Here is a 19,254-nt window from a genome sequence, read left to right on the forward strand (position 1 = left end):
GTCTGGAGACTGAATTCAAGCCTGCTTAATGGTCAGATGAAAGATGAAATTGAAAAAGATATTTGTGAATATATTGAAGAAAATGATAATGATGAGGTATCTCCGTCTGTGTTATGGGATGCATGTAAAGCAGTATTAAGAGGAAAGTTGATAGCTAAATCTGCATACTTGAAAAGGATGAAACAATCTGCGCTGAAATCCTTACAAACTGATTTGAGAAAACGGGAAGGGTAACACAAAAACAATACGGACAGTAAAATAAGTGATGAGATTAAAACAAAAAGGGTAGAAATTAATTATATAATGTCACAAGAAATACAGAAGAAAATGATCTACACTAAACAGAAATATTATGAAGCGGGGAGTAAATATGCAAAATTATTGACTTATAGACTAAAAAAGCAACAGACAACAAGACATGTTTATAAGATGAAAGACCCAAAAGCAAAACAAATGGTATATGCAACAGAAGATATTCAAAAGTGCTTTGTAGACTACTACACTAAGTTGTATACCAAGATAAAAAATGATAATGAATCCCAAATAGACACATTTCTGGAGCAGTTACCCCTGCCACGAGTAACAGAAGAACAGAATAAGAGGTTAATGGCTGAAATAACAGCAGAGGAAATCAACTCAGCAATTTCTAAATTACAAAACAACAAAAGTCCTGGAGCAGACGGTTATGGCTCTGAATGGTATAAAGTATATAGGAAAACACTAATCCCTCTACTGTGTAAAACATTTAACTAGATATTAAGGGGGGGGGGGGATTCCTGATTCCTGGAGGGAGGCAATAATTTCTGTGATAGCAAAGGAGGGTAAAGATGGTACAAATTGCTCAAATTACCAATAAGTGTACTTAATGTGGATTATAGACTATTTACAGCGATTTTAGCACGGAGAATGGAGAATATCCTACCGGAAATTATTAGTCTAGACCAGACTGGATTTATTAAAAAAAGACAAACTCACGACAACATCCGCCGTACTTTACATATCATGCAATATATCAAGGAAAGGAAAGTGGAAGCTGCAATTTTAGGATTAGATGCGGAAAAGGCATTTGATTCCGTTGGGTGGGAATTTTTGTTTAAAGTAATGAAAAAGTTGAATTTCCAAATGGAGTATATTAGGACTGTGCGGGCTCTGTATAGGGATCCTGTAGCAAGGATTAAGGTTAATGGTAGCTTATCTAACGTGATCAAACTATGAAGGGGATGCCGTCAAGGATGCTCGGTCAGCCCACTACTATTTGCCATTTTCCTAGAACCATTAAGCCAATGTATAAAGCAGTGCACTAATATTAAAGGTATAACTATGTTGGGATCAGAACAGAAAATAGCATTGTTTGCAGATGATGTCTTAATATACCTGGAGAACCCAAACACATCACTGCCAGTTTTGATGACAACAATATCAGACTTTGGGAGGATGTCAGGTTACAAAATTAATTTGTGAAAAACCCAAGCGTTGGCTTTCAATTATGAGCCGAGCCAAGACATAAAACAAAATTACATGATTAACTGGGATCAACAGACAATGAAGTACTTGGGTATTTACTTGACAAAAGACGTGGGAAACTTAAAAGCTAGTAACTATGACTTCTTAATATCCAATATTAAAACAGATCTATCTCGGTGGAATTTAATTCCTTTTCAAAGCCTGGCATCAAGAGTGGAGGTAATAAAGATGAACGTTCTGCCTAGGTTATTATAAATATTTCAAAATCTTCCACTTGAGATTAGAGATAAAGACTTTAAAGAGTGGGACAGGACGATATCTAGATATCTATGGCAAGGGGGGAGGCCACGTATTAAATATAGGACTTTACAATTGCAAAAAAAGAAAGGTGGTCTAGCACTGCCATGCCTAAAGAGTTATTACCAAGCTGCTCAGTTGAAGATCCTGTTGAATTTATGTGACCCAGAATACATTGCAAGATGGAAAGACATTGAGGGGAATATTATACCACCAATACAAGCTATAATGTGTGATCTGCAATCACTGACGAACTGGAAACAAAAGGTTAACCCTTGGCTGTGGGTGTCTCTATCGATATGGTCTGAAATTATGAAAAAGCACAAATTAACAGAACAGTGCAGATTATTGAGATGGATTGCATATGACATAGACTTTGAGCCAAACAAATTGGATGGCACTTTTAAGATGTGGAAAAATGGTCCAAAAATGCACTGGGAAATAATTGAAAGAGGTGATGTGATGAGTTATCAGCAATTAAAAGAGTTCTACAATCTAGGAAATCAGGATTTTCATAGATACCTGCAGCTAAGGCATTATCTAAAACAAGAACAAAAAAGCATGAATTTTGATTTACAGCAGATAGAGGTCTTGAAAATGTATGTTCTAGATGCTTCTAAATCAGAGTTAAGTAGGAAAATTATTTCAAAATTGTACACAGCATTAGAGGATCTGAAAGCGGGCACCACAGAATATGTGAAGGGACGATGGGAAAGGGAAGCAAACATTAAAATTTTAGGAGCGGATTGGGAACAAATAAGTTCTTATCAATGGAAAACCACCAGGTCATGGTTTTGGAGGGAGTATGGATGGAAGACTATAATACGTTTTTTCTTAACCCCGGCACAGAGAAAGTATGCAGACACAAAATGTTGGAGGTCTTGTGGTGCCGATAAAGCAGACCACTTCCACATCTTCTGGGGTTGCCCCTTGATAATCCAGTATTGGATTGTCATAAAAAATGTCATAGATGAAGTATTGAATATTAAAATTCCATTAAGTTTTGAAATTTTGTATCTAGGAAAAATTGAAATATTGAATTTGAGAAGAAAGGAAGATTATGAAATGATGAGAATAATGATATTGGCTAGTAAAAAAGCAATCACAAGAAGATGGCGAACAGATCTGGTGCCTCGGGTGGAAGAATGGGTCGATGTTATGCTCAACATCTATAATATGGAGAAAGTGACTGCTTCGGTTAGGCTGGAAGTGGACAAATTTAATAGAGTTTGGAAGGAGTGGCTAAAATACATTAGACAAAGTAGCACAGACTTTATATAGGGCTGACCGAGGACGCCCGCACAGTCCTGAAATCCGGAATTTTCCTTTTTTTAATTTTCTATGTAATTTAATCTTCTCCTTACCCGATGTATGAGGTAATGATGATGCTACATTTGTTCTCATTTATTGTTTTATTTGTTGGAAAAAAGAAAAGAAAAGGAAGAGTAATAATAATCAATGTTAGAATATCTTGCATGGGCACAACTGTTGTGAAGAAGAAAGGAATTAATGAAAAAGTGGTATTATAGATGTTTGTGTTCTGAGAGATGTAATGTTTAATATTTTCTTTAATAAAGTACAAATAAAAAAAAAAATGTGGGTGTGGCCAGCCTTCAAAGAAAAAAGCAATATTTTGAAGTGTTAAAGTGCGCATAACTCACACATGCAGTGTCCTATTTCCCGGCATTAATATACGTTTTGTTTAAAATCTTGATCTGCATGAAATGATATACAATTTGCATATGTCAGAATTTTTTTTGTTCCACAGCGCCTCCTTGAACTTTTGAATTGGACCAAAAAAATTACTTTGACATCCATCCATCCATCCATCCATTTTCTTCCGCTTATCCGGAGCCGGGTCGCGGGGGCAGCAGTCTAAGCAGGGACTCCCAGACTTCCCTCACCCCGGACACGTCCTCCAGCTCCTCCGGTGGGACCCCAAGGCGTTCCCAGGCCAGCCGGGAGACATAGTCCCTCCAGCGTGTCCTGGGTCTTCCCCGGGGCCTCCTCCCGGTGGGACATGCCCAGAACACCTCCCTAGGGAGGCGTCCAGGAGGCATCCTGAGCAGATGCCCGAGCCACCTCAACTGGTTCCTCTCAACGTGTAGGAGCAGCGGCTCTACTCCGAGCTCCTCCCGTGTGACCGAGCTCCTCACCCTATCCCTAAGGGTGCGCCCGGCCACTCTGCGGAGGAAGCCCATTTCAGCTGCTTGTATCCGCGATCTTGTCCTTTCGGTCATTACCCAGAGCTCATGACCATAGGTGAGGGTAGGAACGTAGATTGACCGGTAAATCGAGAGCTTCGCCTTTGGGCTCAGCTCCTTCTTTACCACAACGGACCGATACAGCGACAGCATCTCTGCAGACGCTGCACCGATCCGCCTGTCAATCTCCCGCTCCATCCTTCCCTCACTCGTGAACAAGACCCTGAGATACTTGAACTCCTCCACTTGGGGCAGAGACTCACCACCCACCCGGAGAGAGCAAGCCACCTTTTTCCGGTCGAGAACCATGGCCTCGGATTTGGAGGAGCTGATTCTCATCCCAGCCACTTCACACTCGGCTGCAAACCGCCCCTGTGCCTGCTGCAGGTCCTGGCTCGAAGAAGCCATCAGGACAACATCATCTGCAAACAGCAGAGATGAAATCCTGTGGTTCCCAAACCAGGCCCCCTCCGGCCCCTGACTGCGCCTAGAAATTCTGTCCATAAATATAATGAACAGAACCGGTGACAAAGGGCAGCCCTGGCGGAGTCCAACATGCACCGGGAACAGGTCTGACTTACTGCCGGCAATGCGAACACAGCTCCTGCTCCGGTCATACAGGGACCGGACAGCCCTTAGCAAAGAGCCCCGGACCCCATACTCCCAGAGCACCCCCCAAAGGGCACCACGAGGGACACAGTCGAATGCCTTCTCCAGATCCACAAAACACATGTGGACTGGTTGGGCATACTCCCATGAGCCCTCGAGGACCCGATGAAGAGTATAGAGCTGGTCCAGTGTTCCACGACCAGGACGAAAACCACACTGCTCCTCCTGAATCCGAGGTTCGACTATCGGTCAGATTCTCCTCTCCATTACCCTGGAATAGACCTTACCGGGAAGGCTGAGGAGTGTGATTCCCCTGTAATTGGAACACACCCTCCGGTCCCCCTTCTTATACAGAGGGACCACCACCCCGGTCTGCCATTCCACAGGTACTGTCCCCGACCGCCACGCGATGTTGCAGAGACGTGTCAGCCAAGACAGCCCCACAACATCCAGAGACTTGAGGTACTCAGGACGGATCTCGTCCACCCCCGGAGCCTTGCCACCGAGGAGCTTGCCAACCACCTCAGTGACTTCAGCCAGGGTGATGGACGAGTCCGCCTCTGGGTCCCCAGTTTCTGCTTCCTCCTCGGAAGACGTGACAGTGGGATTGAGGAGATCCTCAAAGTATTCCTTCCACCGCCCGACAACATTCCCAGTCGAGGTCAGCAGCTCTCCACCCGCACTGTAAACAGTGTTGGTGAAGCACTGCTTCCCCCTCCTGAGGCGCCGGACGGTTTGCCAGAATCTCTTTGAGGCCGTCCGATAGTCCTTCTCCATGGCCTCTCCGAACTCCTCCCAACCCCGAGTTTTTGCCTCTGTGACTGCCCGAGCCGCGGCACGCTTGGCCCGCCGGTACTCATCAGCTGCCTCAGGAGTCCCACGAGCCAACAAGGCTCGATAGGACTCCATCTTCAGCTTGACGGCATCCCTTACTTCCGGTGTCCACCACCGGGTTCGGGGATTGCCGCCGCGACAAGCACCACAGACCTTACAACCACAGCTACGAGCAGCCGCATCGACAATAGAGGTGGAGAACATGGCCCACTCGGAGTCCATGTCTCCAACCTCCCCCGGAATCAGGGAGAAGCTCTCCCGGAGGTGGGAGTTGAAGACCCCCCTGACAGAGGGCTCCGCCAGACGTTCCCAGCAGACCCTCACAATGCGCTTGGGTCTGCCAGGTCTGTCCGGCTTCCTCCTCCGCCAGCGGATCCAACTCACCACCAGGTGGTGATCAGTTGACAGCTCAGCCCCTCTCTTCACCCGAGTGTCCAAGACACGCGGTCGGAGGTCAGATGACACGACAACAAAGTCGATCATCGACCTCCGACCTAGAGTGTCCTGGTGCCACGTGCACCGATGGACACCCTTGTGCTCGAACATGGTGTTTGTTATGGACAAGCTGTGACTAGCACAGAAGTCCAATAACAAAACACCGCTCGGGTTCAGATCGGGGAGGCCGTTCCTCCCAATCACGCCCCTCCAAGTGTCACTGTCGTTACCCACATGGGCGTTGAAGTCCCCCAGGAGAACAACGGAGTCCCCGGTTGGTGCACTGTCTAGTACCCCTCCCAGGGACTTCAAGAAGGCCGGGTACTCTGCACTGCTGTTTGGCCCGTAGGCCGACACAACAGTGAGAGACCTGTCCCCGACCCGAAGGCGCAGGGACGCGACCCTCTCGTTCACCGGAGTGAACCCCAACACGCAGCGGCTGAGCTGTGGGGCAATGAGCAAGCCCACACCAGCTCGCCGCCGCTCCCCGCGGGCAACGCCAGAGAAATGGAGAGTCCAACCCCTCTCAAGAAGTTGGGTTCCAGAGCCCGAGCTGTGCGTGGAGGTGAGGCCGACTATATCTAGCCGGTAACGCTCAACCTCCCGCACAAGCTCAGGCTCCTTCCCCCCCAGCGAGGTGACGTTCCACGTCCCCAGAGCTAGTCTCCATGTCCGGAGATCCGGTCGTCGGGGTCCCCGCCTTCGACTGCCGCCCGGATCTCTTTGCACCCGCCCCGCATGGCTCCTCCCGCAGGTGGTGGGTCCACGGGAGGACGGCCCCACGTCGTTCCTTCGGGCTGGGCCCGACCGGGCCCCGTGGGGAAAGGCCCGGCCACCAGGCGCTCGCTGGCGAGCACCCACCCCAGGCCTGGCTCCAGGGTGGGGCCCCGGTAACGCCAGTCCGGGCGACGTAACTGGCCTTGATCTTTTACTTTCCATGGGGGCTTCTGAACCGCTCTTAGTCAGACCCGTCTCCCAGGACCTGTTTGCCATGGGTGACCCTACCAGGGGCATGAAGCCCCCGACAACATAGCTCCCAGGATCATTCGGGTGCTCAAACCCCTCCACCACGTTAAGGTGGCGGTTCGGGGACATAAACATTTGAAATTCGGCATGGACATTTGACTTGGCAAACTGAACAAAAAAGCCAACGAGAACATGCCTCTATCTGCAACTATGTTACCGTGGTAACATAATAAATGTGTCATTGAAATGAATGGGGTTCAGAGTACTGGACTTTGTTGTAGACTAAATAGATGCTCTACACTAATACAACTATGGCCTAAAATTCAAGATTGGCAAAAAATGTATTTTCATGTGCAAAAAAATTAATGTTTCAAAATGACTCAATAACGCCACCTCAAAAATCAAAATACATTACGGCAATGACAGACCTTTTTCATCGTAGACAAATGAAATTTGGTACAAACATAGAACATGTCAAGACAAGTAAAAAAATATATTATGACCCCACCCTAAACCCTACAGGAAGTCGGCCATTGTGGGCGGAACCCCATTTTTTCAAAATTTTAACTCTAACATTTGGATTTTTCATGCCGTGGATTTTCATTCAAGAAACTAGACCCATGTGGGATTATAGGCTACTCTCTTGGATTTTTTTAAGTTATAAAATGTGGGTTTGGCCAGCCTGCAAATAAAAAAGACGTTTTTTGAAGTTTTAAATAGCCTGTAAGTCAAACATGCAGTTTCTTATTTCCCGGCATTAATATACGTTTTGTTAAAAATCTTGATCTGAGTGCATAGATATGCAATTTACATGTCAAATATTACATTGCTCCACAGCGTCCCCTTTGAAATTTTTACATGGTATGCAAAAAAATTACTTTGTCACAAACATTTGAAATTTGACATGGACATCCCTATGCTTATATTAAACAAACAAGTCAATGACACCATACCTCTATTTTCAAAGGTGTTGCCATGGCAACGTCTGACATTTCTCATTGAAATACATGGGTTTTGGTCAACAAGGATGAAGGATGGTCTCACAGACCATTGAAATTTGGTACACATATTCTTCTCATCATACTGAACAAAAAAGCCAATGAAGACATACCTCTATTTCCAACCGTGAAGGTGTGACAATGTCATAAATGGTCTCATTGGAATGAATGGAGTAGTATTACTCAGTCGCTGATTTGGGGGGGAGGGGCAATGTAAGCGGGAACGAAAGGCAGGATCTCCGTGGTGGCAAGGGCCTTTACCACTGCTTGCAGTTTTTATTATTATTATTATTATTATTATTATTATTATTATTATTATTATTATTATTATTATTATTATTATTATTATTATTATTTGTCCAGCTGATAGACTTAAACTTCGTCTTTTGCTTTATCCTCCTGACTACTAGGAGAAAAATATTATCTAATCACATTTATATTAAAACTCTCTAATCTTTGTAGGGTAATTAAAATACTGAAAAAAACCCCCAAAAAAAGTTTTTATTTTCTAGATGTCATGTGTCCACTACAGTGAACGCCATACATGTGAAACTGACCCTTGATGGCAATCACTTAGTGCCAAAGAAAAAAAAAAAAAAAATAAAAAAAAAAAATATATATATATATATATATATATATATATATATATATATATATATATATATATATATATATATATATATATATATATATATATATATATATATATATATATATATATATATATCAATATAAGTCAACATAACAATATGTTCAACATCCACATAACTGTCAATTATAACTTTTGTAACTTTTGTTTGTTTTAATTTGTTTTGTTGCACTTATTTGGTGTGATACTTCAAAAAGCAATTCCACTTCTTGGAAACACAAAGGAATACTTTGCACTTTGTGCACATATGTTTTGCTCTTGCAGTCAGATCTGCAACAACTTGATGATGTGTTTCATTTACCATCTCTGGAAGATAGATGGCGCCATAGTGTCTCAGAGTTGCTTCTGTCTGCCATTTCCACTTTTGACGTGGGGGAGTGTGTTTATCTTCGCTGCCACTTGTGATTCCTGCTTGAGCCCGAGTAATCAACTCTTTACCAAGGAGCAGTTTGAAGTCAAGAAACTTCAGTATTTTTTTTCCTCAGAAACTGGCAGTCACTTTTATACTGAAGCCATGAGTTGGTGATTGTCAGGTCAAAAAAGTGGAATACTACATGCACTGTCCATTTCCGAGTGTGAGAGGCCATCCTGTAGAAACTCAACATTCGGTCAACTAAGGCAACATCACCCATGTTGGTGTTGTACTCAGTGATTGCCTGTGACACTTGGACAAACCTTTTCTATTTCTTGGACCATCTTCTGCATGTCCTGAGGTTCAATGCCATAGACAGAGGATGCCATGACAACTGGCTTGTTGTCCAGCCACTTTATGACAGGAAGTTTAGGAGGGTTTCGTCTAACTACCATCTCTGATGTCCATCTTCCTTTCTTTTTGAAGGGCTTATCCCCTATGATCTTGCACTCTTTTGGAATCCTGTTATTCATGAGGGTTCCAGTTCCTGTCAGCCCTTTTCTCATCAGGATGTTAAGGAGGTTGACTGCTGTAAAGAACCTGTCAAAGAACAGGTGGGTTCCTTGGGGAACAGACTCTGCCAAATGAAGAACAGCTTGTTCTCCAATGCCCTTTCCTCCTGTATCTCTGAAATTAGTCTTGCCTTGATAGACTACAAAGTCCAAGACCAGGCCATTTGGTGCCCAGCGTGTGCGGCTGGGGAAGAATGTCTCAGACACTCGGACTATCAGCACAGGATCTCCACAGGGCTGTGTATTTTCTCCTCTGCTCTTCTCCCTGTGCACCAACTGCTGCACCTCCAGCCACGACTCCGTCAAACTGGTTAAGTTTGCGGATAACACCACCCTCATCAGACTCATCTCGGACGGTGATGAGTCTGCCTACAGGAGGGACGTGGACCAGCTAGTGTTCTGGTGCAGCAGCAACAACCTGGAGCTTAACATCCAGAAGACAGTGGAGATGATTGTGGCCTTCAGGAAAGTCACAGCCCCTCTGCCTCCCCTCACCCTGACGGACTCCCCCATCACCACTGTGGACTCTTTCCGATTCCTGGGCACATGCATCACCCAGGATCTGAAGTGGGAGCCAACCATCAGCTCCCTCATCAATAAAGCCCAGCACAGGATGTTCTTCCTGCGGCAACTGAGGAAAGACAAGCTGCCGGTTCAGATGATGGTGCAGTTTTACACGGCCATCATTGTGTCCATCCTCACCTCCTCCATCACTGTGTGGTTCACTGGGGCCACTGCCAGAGACAGACAGAGACTGCAGCGCATTGTGTGCTCTGCTGAGAAGGTGATTGGCTGCAGCCTTCCATCTCTACAGGACCTAACGTCTCCAGGACTCAGGGGCGAGCAGGCCGTATAGCAGCTGACACTTCTCACCCTGGACATGGACTATTTGAGCCACTTCCCTCTGGCAGGAGGCTACGGTTCATTGGCACCAGAACCTCTCATCATAAGAACAGTTTCTTCCCCTCTGCCGTTTGTCTCATGAACACTTTATAATATATTCACAAAACTGGACACTTTATAACACTGGTCACTTTAATAAGCCACGTTTGCACTGTTGTTCTGATGCTGCTGTTGTATATATTTTCTACCTAAGTATTTTTATTTGATTTTTTAAGCATATCTTTTTAACTTTGTGCATGCCCTTATTTGTATTTGTATTTATTCAGTATGTTTTATGTTGCACTTTATCACCGAAGTAAGTTCCTAGTTTGTCAACTGTGTTCACAGACGATGGCAATAAAAGTCTTCTGATTCGGATTCTTCTGATTTTGATTTGCCTCAATCACTGCATTTTGATCTTCTTCTTCAGACAACTCAATATCTGAGTTTCCATCAACAATTCGCAATAAAATTCTCTCTACTTCTGAGAATGAATCCCTTTCTTGTCATTTGAAAAAATAGAACAAAATAGAGGAAATAACTACAAATGTCCACTACAGAGGGCATTTTTAAACACTTAAATACTATGTTAAAAAACTGTTATTAAATTAATTATACAGTGTTTAAATGCATTGTTAAAAGACTTACATTAAATATTCCACCAACATTCCAAGCCAAAATTTACTCAATAAAAAGTAAAATGCAGTTATTTTTCCTCTTCCCATAAAATGTGTTTGCAATGATGGACACCATTTTACTTGATGAAAAAGAAAGGTACCAAAGCCCCACCCCGTCACATTTGGCCCTAAATGTCATATCATATCAAAATGTGTTATTTCAGTAATGTGCACTGGGTTGGAGATATTCTTTCACTACTACTACTACTACTACTACTACTACTACTACTACTACTACTACTACTACTACTACTATTACTACTATTACTACTACTACTACTACTACTACTACTACTACTACTACTACTACTACTACTACTAATAATAATAATAATAATAATAATTTTCTTGAATGTATTATGCAATATTGATTTATGTTATTATTTATTATTGATCTTTTTTTTCTATCTGAAACCAAAACAATGACGTCAGTGCGTCAAAGAGCGTCATGTCGTGAGTTACGTAGACCCTGTGCCTCTAGAGCTAAAGTGATTTTATCTCCAACAAAAGCACAGTTTTATCTGAAATAATGGTCTTTTTAACGTGTTTAGTGTCGCTACGAACCGGGGCCCTCTAAACATGAGTCCCGCCGTGAGTGGGTGAGCTTTTATCCAGCGGCACCGGTCCAAAAGAGGAGTTTAATCTACGGAGCTAAGTGCTAAAGCTAACTCAGGTCTGTATCTGTGTACACGGGCTCAGTTTTACATTTCTGTAAAATACAAAGAAAAAGCTCTGATGTTTCCGTCATTTGCGGCGCTACAAACGCGTACGTGACTTTATAGACCCAAATCTGTTTGTGTTGAACCAAAAGTGGTCTCAAAATCTATATATTAGTTATAAAACGATATAACCTTCAGAAACAGGATTTTTAACAGCACTATATATATATATATATATATATATATATATATATATATATATATATATATATATATATATATATATATATATATATATATATATATATATATATATATATATATATATATATTATATACACACACAGACCCATACACTTTTTTTTCTCACTGTCTGACATGAAATCAGACTATACTTTAGGTCTAACTTTAGGATTACCAAAATTATTTCTATTTGCTAATGCCAGAATAATGAGAGAAGGACTTTTTGTTGACAATTTTTCATTACTTATTTCAAAGGCAGAAGTTCACATGCAGTACATTAGTGTTTGGTATCAGTGCACATGCCTTTTCTGGTCTGCCTATAAATTTTCAATAGGATTGAGATCAGGGCTTTGTTATGGCCACTCCAAAACATTGACTTTGTTATCCTTAAGCCACTTTGTAACCAGTTAGGCAGTATACTTCAGGTCATTGTCCATTTGGAAGACCCATTTGCTCCCAAGCTTTAACTTCCTGGCTGATGTCTTCTTTCTCAGTATGTTCTGTTTTGTCAAATGCACCAGTCCCTCCTGGCAGTAATGGCTTCTTTCTAGCAGAGGGGTCTTGGTCGTGGATAATGACACACTCTCATCAGGTTCAGCAGCATCTTCACAAGGTCTTTTACTTTTGTCCTTTCCTTGGATTGATTTGCACATTTTGGACCAAAGCACGTTCATCATGGATTCTGACACAGAACCCATCTCCTTCCTGAGCGGTGTGATGGATGGATATTCCCATGTTGTATATACTTAAAAGCACTTTGGTCACTTTGAATGTTGTAAAGTGCTCTATAAATAAACATTGACTGATTGATTGATTGATTGATTGATTGATACTTATGTATAATGGTTTGAACAGATGAACGAGGCACCTCCAGGCATCTGAAAATTGCACCCAAGGATGAACCAGACTTGTGCAAGTCCACAAATCTGTCTCTGATATCTTGGCTGATTTCTTTTGACTTTCCCATGATGTTACACAAAGAAGCAGTGTGTTTTAGGTGCACCTTCAAATACCTCCACAGGTATGTCTCTGATGAACTCAAATGTTGTCAGTAAACCTATCAAAAGCTTCCAAAGACATGAAATCATCATCTGGGTTTTCCCAAATTGTATTGCATAGTAATCTCTATGTAAACTTCTGACTTTAAAGAAAGTAATGAAAAATTGTCTTAAAAAATCCTTCTGTCATTATTCTGGCATTTAGCAAATAGAACAATTTTGGTAATCCTAATTTACCTAAAATAGGTGACTTTTAGTCTGATTTCAGACAGTCAGACTCTTTATATCGTGTATGTGAATTTCTGGTTTCAACTGTATGTGTGTGTGTCTGTGTGTGTGTGCGTATGTGTATATATGTGTCTTGGTTTTAATGCTTTGATGCTTTGCAGGTGAAATGTCAACTCCGTTTAAAATCCCCCGCAGAGCTCCCTCAGACTCGGACTTGGTGCAGATGACCTCTCCTCTGTCCAGACTCCAGAGCCCTGCAGACCCATTGAAGGTGGAATTTTTTAGGATTTCTTTAACAAGTTTAAAGTGGAGCTATTTATATATTTGTCCATGAACATGTTTAAGGTGGTATGATCAGTCCATGAACATGTTTAAGGTAGTGTGATCAGTCCATGAACATGTTTAAGGTGGTATGATCAGTCCATAAACATGTTTCAGTACATAAACATGTTTAAGATGGTATGATGAAGCCATTAAACATGTTTAAGGTGGTATTATCAGTCCATAAAAACGTTAAAGGTGGTATTTTGTGTTTCTTTCAGAGCTTTTCCTCGTTCAGAGACAGGACTGTCAGTGGGAACAGCTCAGACATACACAGGTTATCATGATCTCTCCTCTCACTGTCCCTAAACCCAAACACTCAAGTAAAAATTAAACTATACCCTGCTTTGTAATGTTTGTTATTTATCTATTCATTTTTCAGAGGAACAAAGTCTCTCAAAGTCCAACTCAAATCCAGAATTGGACCCAAAACAACGGAGCCTTTTTCTAACGGGTCAGTCCTCCTTTAAATGCACTTAGAGTAGAAATTATATTACTGATAATATGACCACTACTAATGCTGATTCTACTACTGTTACTGCTGCTTCTATTTATTTATGTATTTATTTATTGGTTTTTTTGACAGGGACAGTGTACATTAATAGCTACTACTATTGCTACTACTACTACTGCTATGTTAATGATACTTCTACCATGGCACTTACCATTACTACTACTACTACTGCTGCTACAACTAGAGCTACTACTACTGCTGGTAGTACTGCTGGTAGTACTCCTGGTATTACTGTTTTTACTACTGCAACTACTCACAGTACTACTGACACTAACTGTATTACTGCTACTACTGCCCGAGGTGGTAGTAGTAGTAGTAGTAGTAGTAGTAGTTGCAGTCCTGGTGTCCGATGCTGTGTGTCGTTTAGGTGGCGTCCTAAGCGAGCCTCAGACCGCTTCCTCTCTCCACTCTCTTCCGTCTCTTCCATTGATGTGAAAAATGACACAAGTTTGGATTCTCCCTCGAAAAACTCGTCTCTCTCAGGTCAGACACATCAGGTTATTTACGTAAACATTTTTACATAACCCCATTTACATATATACATATTTACATAAACTGAAATGCATTGCCAGGTATTTTTTGACAAAGTAAAAATATACTGCTTAAGTGGGAGTCCAGTACAAAGGGTTGTGTTTGCCTGGTTTGACCTCTAGAGAGTGCTGTTGTTAAACATTATCTGCTTTGTGGCTATTTCCTTTTTAACGCACTCCCATTAATTACGACAAAATAATGTTACTCAAGTAGAAGTACCAAGTAGTGGTCTAAGAAGTAGCTCAGGTAAGATTAAATGTATTTGTGGAAAATACTAATCAACTAAGAATAACTGGAGACGTAACATCTGATCTTATAATTTAAAGTTTGTATAATGTGAAGGACATGAGAAAAGTCACAAAATCTGGTATTTTCAAACAGAACACAAATGTTCAAATCATTATCTATTGTGAACATAAAGCTTTTGTCACTTGTAGACTTACTCACAGTGGGAAGATGAATCACAACTTTAACTTGAGTAAAAGCTGTGACTTACCTGGTTCAAATGTAAAAAACATAAAATAAATGTGTTTCTAGAAATACCTGAGTTTGTGATTTCCTCTTGTTCTTTTGATTTCATGAAATGTTTAAACTCCTCTTAGACCTGAGCACGCTACGGCCGATTGCCATGCTCTCTCTTGACCCTCTGGGGGTGACTCATGGGAGTTCACCTGCAAACAGGAAGTGCCCCAAGACTCAGGAACTGCCAAATAAGGAGAAGGTGAGGACACACTCCGGATCAGGACCAGGCTCAGATCTGGATTTAGTTTTGCTGGCCTTAAGTCTGTATTTAAAGAGGACATATGTAAAATAGTCTTTACCCTCATCATGGTCTCACTCAGTGTTGTATTTAGAGGGGGTCAGTGGTTAGCATCCTGCTCTGTACATAATTTGTAGTGTTAGATTGACCCACAGGTTTGCAGTGCGATTCCAGCTCCCACTGATGAATCCTGCTGTTCTGTCCTTGGGCAAGACACTTAACCCTTCCCTCAAGTGTTCCTCTACACTGATGTTTGAATGTTTGAATGTGTGAGTGGAGTGCATTTGAAACTCGAGTGCTGATTTTCACGTACCCCCTATCCTACTTTTCTGTACTGACTGTGATTATTTAAAAAAAAAAATCTGACTCTGGGTCAAACATGTCACATAAGTAGAATCTGCTGCCAGTTCTAATGTCTCCATGAAGAGTCGTTTTACTTGGTTCTATTATTAAGCCATTTTAGTTACCTGTCCAGCCAGAGCCACACAGTTTCACAAAACTTTACCAAGACGAGTGGGTCTGGAACCTGTCTCCCCAAAGGGAGACAGGTTCCAGACCCAGAGGGATTCACAGGTGGATTAACCAATCAGAGAGACGTGTACTCCATTCATGTCAAAACAAACATGGCGGTTTAGGAGTAAAAAGTCTGATTTTTAGATGGACTAAATGGATTTTGTTTTAATATTTAGAGCCACTTCTCCTGGTCCAAAGCCAGCTCTGCTCCTACTCCCTCCACTTCTGATAAACCTCCACCTGGACCAAAGCAGGTAACAAAGCAGGTAACTGGCTTTTCTTTTTACTTTTTAGTGTCCTCTTTTATTCTTAACTTTTCAGAAAAATGTTTATCTAAATATGTTACTGCTTTGTGTTCAGAGCAGCTGGTCGGAGCTCAGCGATGTCCGAGAGAAACAGAGAGAAAAGTGGAGACAGTTTAAAGAAAAGAAACAAAGCCGGTCTCACATCAGGACCCAAAGAATACAGGACCAAAGCCGAACCAGAACCAGGACTAGGGCCAGCTCTGAGCCCAGTGAGTACGGACTAACCCGGGACTAATGCGGGACGGAACCGGGACTGAACCGGGACTGAACCAGGACTAAACCAGGACTAAACCACATTGTTTTTGCGGATGCAGTCGTTCTGTCGAGTGAAGAAGAGGAAGCGGAACAGAGTGACATCATCAGGACCAGCCTATCAGAGGGCTTGGAGCAAACACAGGTAAGTGACGCACAGGTGAGACGAGGAGGAGTTTCATGTTGTCTCTCTCTCCTTCTCTTCTCTCCTCCTCTTCCTCTGTCCTCCTCTCCTCTTGTACTTCCTTTGTTTTGTCTCCTCTGTTCCAGGTGGTCGCTCCCTCGCTCTCCTCCTCTTCTCTTCCACACTCTTCCACTCCTTCTCCATCATTCCTGCAGTTGGACTTCTGCTCCTTTCACTTGGGTCTGTCCAGAGCCCAGGCCAACGGTAAAATCATGGTGAGTGAATAGACTAATTCCGATATCACGATGCTAATAAGAACACCTTTTCTTTACACAACAGAATGTGATTTTCAGCAGTAAATGACAGAACTTTCTTTTTATATTCCCACATGGCCTTATATCTGTGTAATCCATCAGTTGTCCAGTGGGTTCCATAGTGGTCCATGGGTGTATACTAGAGTGTGTTTATACTTATACTTGTTCTGATACAGCACAACATCATTCTAAATTTATTCAGGAAAGGTTAATTGCGGTACTGTGAATAGCACTTTGTTTAGTATCGATACTGCCCTAGTTTTGATACTAGTTTTAGTATCTGTTAGTATTTGAAAACTGATCGCTGCTTTAACCTGCTTCATCTCTATTTTATTCCAATATTTTCCTGAGTATGTGTTCAAAGTCTTGCTCAAAGGCACATTGGCACAGCAGGGATTCAACCCTCGACCTCCTTCTCCTCTCTGCTCTGGTTGTGTTATGTTGTGAGGTTCACTGGCTCTCACAGGGCTTTTCCTTGTTCAGTCCCTGCTCCTGGATCTAAACCAGGTCTTTCTGTCCGGACTCTAATGGCTCACATGTGTTTTCCAGTTTCAGTTTTTGTTTTGTTTATTTTAGAGAAAAAGGTTGTGGGAAAACACGAGGCACTAATGAACTGAGCCAGGACTAAACCAGGACTAAACCAGGACTAAACCAGGACTAAACCAGGACTAAACCAGGACTAAACCAGGACTAAACCAGGACTAAACCAGGACTGAACCACAACTGAATCACGACTGAACCAGGGCTCCAAAGTCTTGGCTCTGGTGAGGGGGGGATCCCTGGGAGAGTTTTGAATGGAACACAACATTTTGGACGTGGGCAAATATCTCACAAAAACCTCCCACAAACAGAGACACAGAAACAGAGAGTTACTGTGACACGAATTGACCAAACTGGATCCATCTCAGAACTGTACAAGAGCACATGGAAACAGTCACGACATTTTATTATTTATAGCTGAAAATGACAACAACACCACCTCCTCTGTGTCCAAATCCAATAGACACTTTAGTATTGTGAAAACACTGCAGGAAGGGAGCGGAAGGGCATCTGGAGCAGCTGCATTATTCAAATATAAACCTAAAACTAAAGATTACAGATGCTAGTGTTTGAACACTGATGTCATTTGTGTTTCAGATCACAGAGAGTGGCATCACCATCCCACTTAAAGGTAACTTCACGTTAAATAACAACCGGCAACAGGAAATTTACATAATGTGGCTTTAAAGTACTTAAAAGTGACCCTAAAATGGACTTTTCAGAGCTTTTAACCCTGTTATAGTACTTTTCTTCTCATTGACCCTCTGAAGTTGTATTTAGAGTTATACGTGCATGTTTGAGTAATCTTTATTCTCCTGTATTGAAGACGCGATTGCTCTAATTAACCCCCCTTTTCACCTCCACTGGTACATGCCCACTGTGATGTATGCACTTCCTTCTCCAGTTTTATTTTGTTAATTGGTGATACATGTAGGATTTGGCAGCGTTGCGTAATCATTTTGGTACAAAAATGTGAAAAAAATGTGCAAATTATAACTAATGATCCACAGGTGTCATAGATTGTTACCATAGAGTAGACACAAGCATAAACGGTAATAGGGCTGTGTTAAAATGTACAAAAATAATCTCTGTTTCTCTGGCCCGACTTCAGGTCATGGTCCCAGTCTCTGTCCCGGTCTTAGTCCTAGTCCTGATCCTAGGTCGTCGGTGGAGCTGTGTGTCGTGGCATCTCAGGTCCGAGCGTTCGGTCTTTGGGATGGGGGCGTGGCCAGGGGCGGGACTCTGTTCAGTGACTACGCCAACTACCCATCAGGTCCTGCCCCCTCGCTGCTCTTTCTATGGATCACCGACGCCCAATCAAAACTGGTGCAGACTGAGCTGAGCGAGGTCCAAGAACAAGGGACTGGTAAGACTGGACTAGAACTAGGACTAAACCGGGGACTAAACCAGGGGAATTGAACCGGGGACTGTACCGGGGGCTGAACCGGGGGCTGAACCGGGGGCTGAACCGGGGACTGAATCGGGGGCTGAACCGGGGGCTACAATTGGACTAAAGCACTACTAAACTCGGTCTAAACCTTGTCTCTGGTCTAGACCCTGGCTGCTGTTTGGTTCTGCTGGTGTTGAGGGAGCAGCTCTCAGACTTGGACTCTGCTCTGGTCTTGTCGATTCTGGATTCTGGGGACTATAGAAAGTCCAGGTCTAGACCCGAATCAGGTCCTTTAGACTGGAGCCAGGGTCTAGTCCTGGTCCACACCTGCCCCTCACCTATCGATTCCCACCTGCTCCAACTACTTGGCCAGAAGGAGGCCAAGGACAACCAGGTCAGATGCCCTCCCACTGTATGTCAGATGCCCTGCCATCCTTCTGTACCCCTGTGTGTCCCCTCCCATCTTCCTACATCTCTCTTTGTCAGATGCCTTCCCCCTGTGTATCAGATGCCTTCCCTCCCTGCGTGTCACATGCCGTCCCTGCTCCTGGATCCCTGTATTTTATATTTAAATGTTTTGTTCCTGTGTATTTTGTGACAAGAGTTGTGCTGTGCGGAGCACC

The 19,254-nt window shown here is 42.9% G+C and overlaps 2 protein-coding genes across 3 annotated transcripts in view; one reads left to right on the plus strand and one right to left on the minus strand.

Annotated features, from left to right (window-relative positions):
• The window catches only part of cdk15 (cyclin-dependent kinase 15), a 227,410-nt gene that overhangs the window by 57,095 nt on the left and 151,061 nt on the right, over window positions 1–19,254 (minus strand). The gene's annotated exons all lie outside the window — the stretch shown is intronic.
• The window catches only part of senp7b (SUMO specific peptidase 7b), a 12,567-nt gene continuing 4,682 nt past the window's right edge, over window positions 11,370–19,254 (plus strand). Inside the window, exons 1-14 of the mRNA XM_033978672.2 lie at window positions 11,370–11,612; window positions 13,229–13,338; window positions 13,610–13,665; window positions 13,771–13,842; window positions 14,270–14,385; window positions 15,036–15,154; window positions 15,883–15,972; window positions 16,067–16,220; window positions 16,326–16,408; window positions 16,534–16,662; window positions 17,839–17,872; window positions 18,353–18,607; window positions 18,796–19,025; window positions 19,234–19,254. The exon at window positions 19,234–19,254 is cut by the window's right edge and continues 41 nt beyond it. Coding sequence (XP_033834563.1) covers window positions 13,234–13,338; window positions 13,610–13,665; window positions 13,771–13,842; window positions 14,270–14,385; window positions 15,036–15,154; window positions 15,883–15,972; window positions 16,067–16,220; window positions 16,326–16,408; window positions 16,534–16,662; window positions 17,839–17,872; window positions 18,353–18,607; window positions 18,796–19,025; window positions 19,234–19,254 — 1,464 coding nt within the window. The 5' untranslated portion in view covers window positions 11,370–11,612; window positions 13,229–13,233. The remainder of the gene's footprint in view (window positions 11,613–13,228; window positions 13,339–13,609; window positions 13,666–13,770; window positions 13,843–14,269; window positions 14,386–15,035; window positions 15,155–15,882; window positions 15,973–16,066; window positions 16,221–16,325; window positions 16,409–16,533; window positions 16,663–17,838; window positions 17,873–18,352; window positions 18,608–18,795; window positions 19,026–19,233) is intronic.

The sequence above is a fragment of the Periophthalmus magnuspinnatus genome, chromosome 2 (assembly GCF_009829125.3).
Source record: "Periophthalmus magnuspinnatus isolate fPerMag1 chromosome 2, fPerMag1.2.pri, whole genome shotgun sequence".
In the NCBI taxonomy this organism is placed as follows: Eukaryota; Metazoa; Chordata; class Actinopteri; order Gobiiformes; family Gobiidae; genus Periophthalmus; species Periophthalmus magnuspinnatus.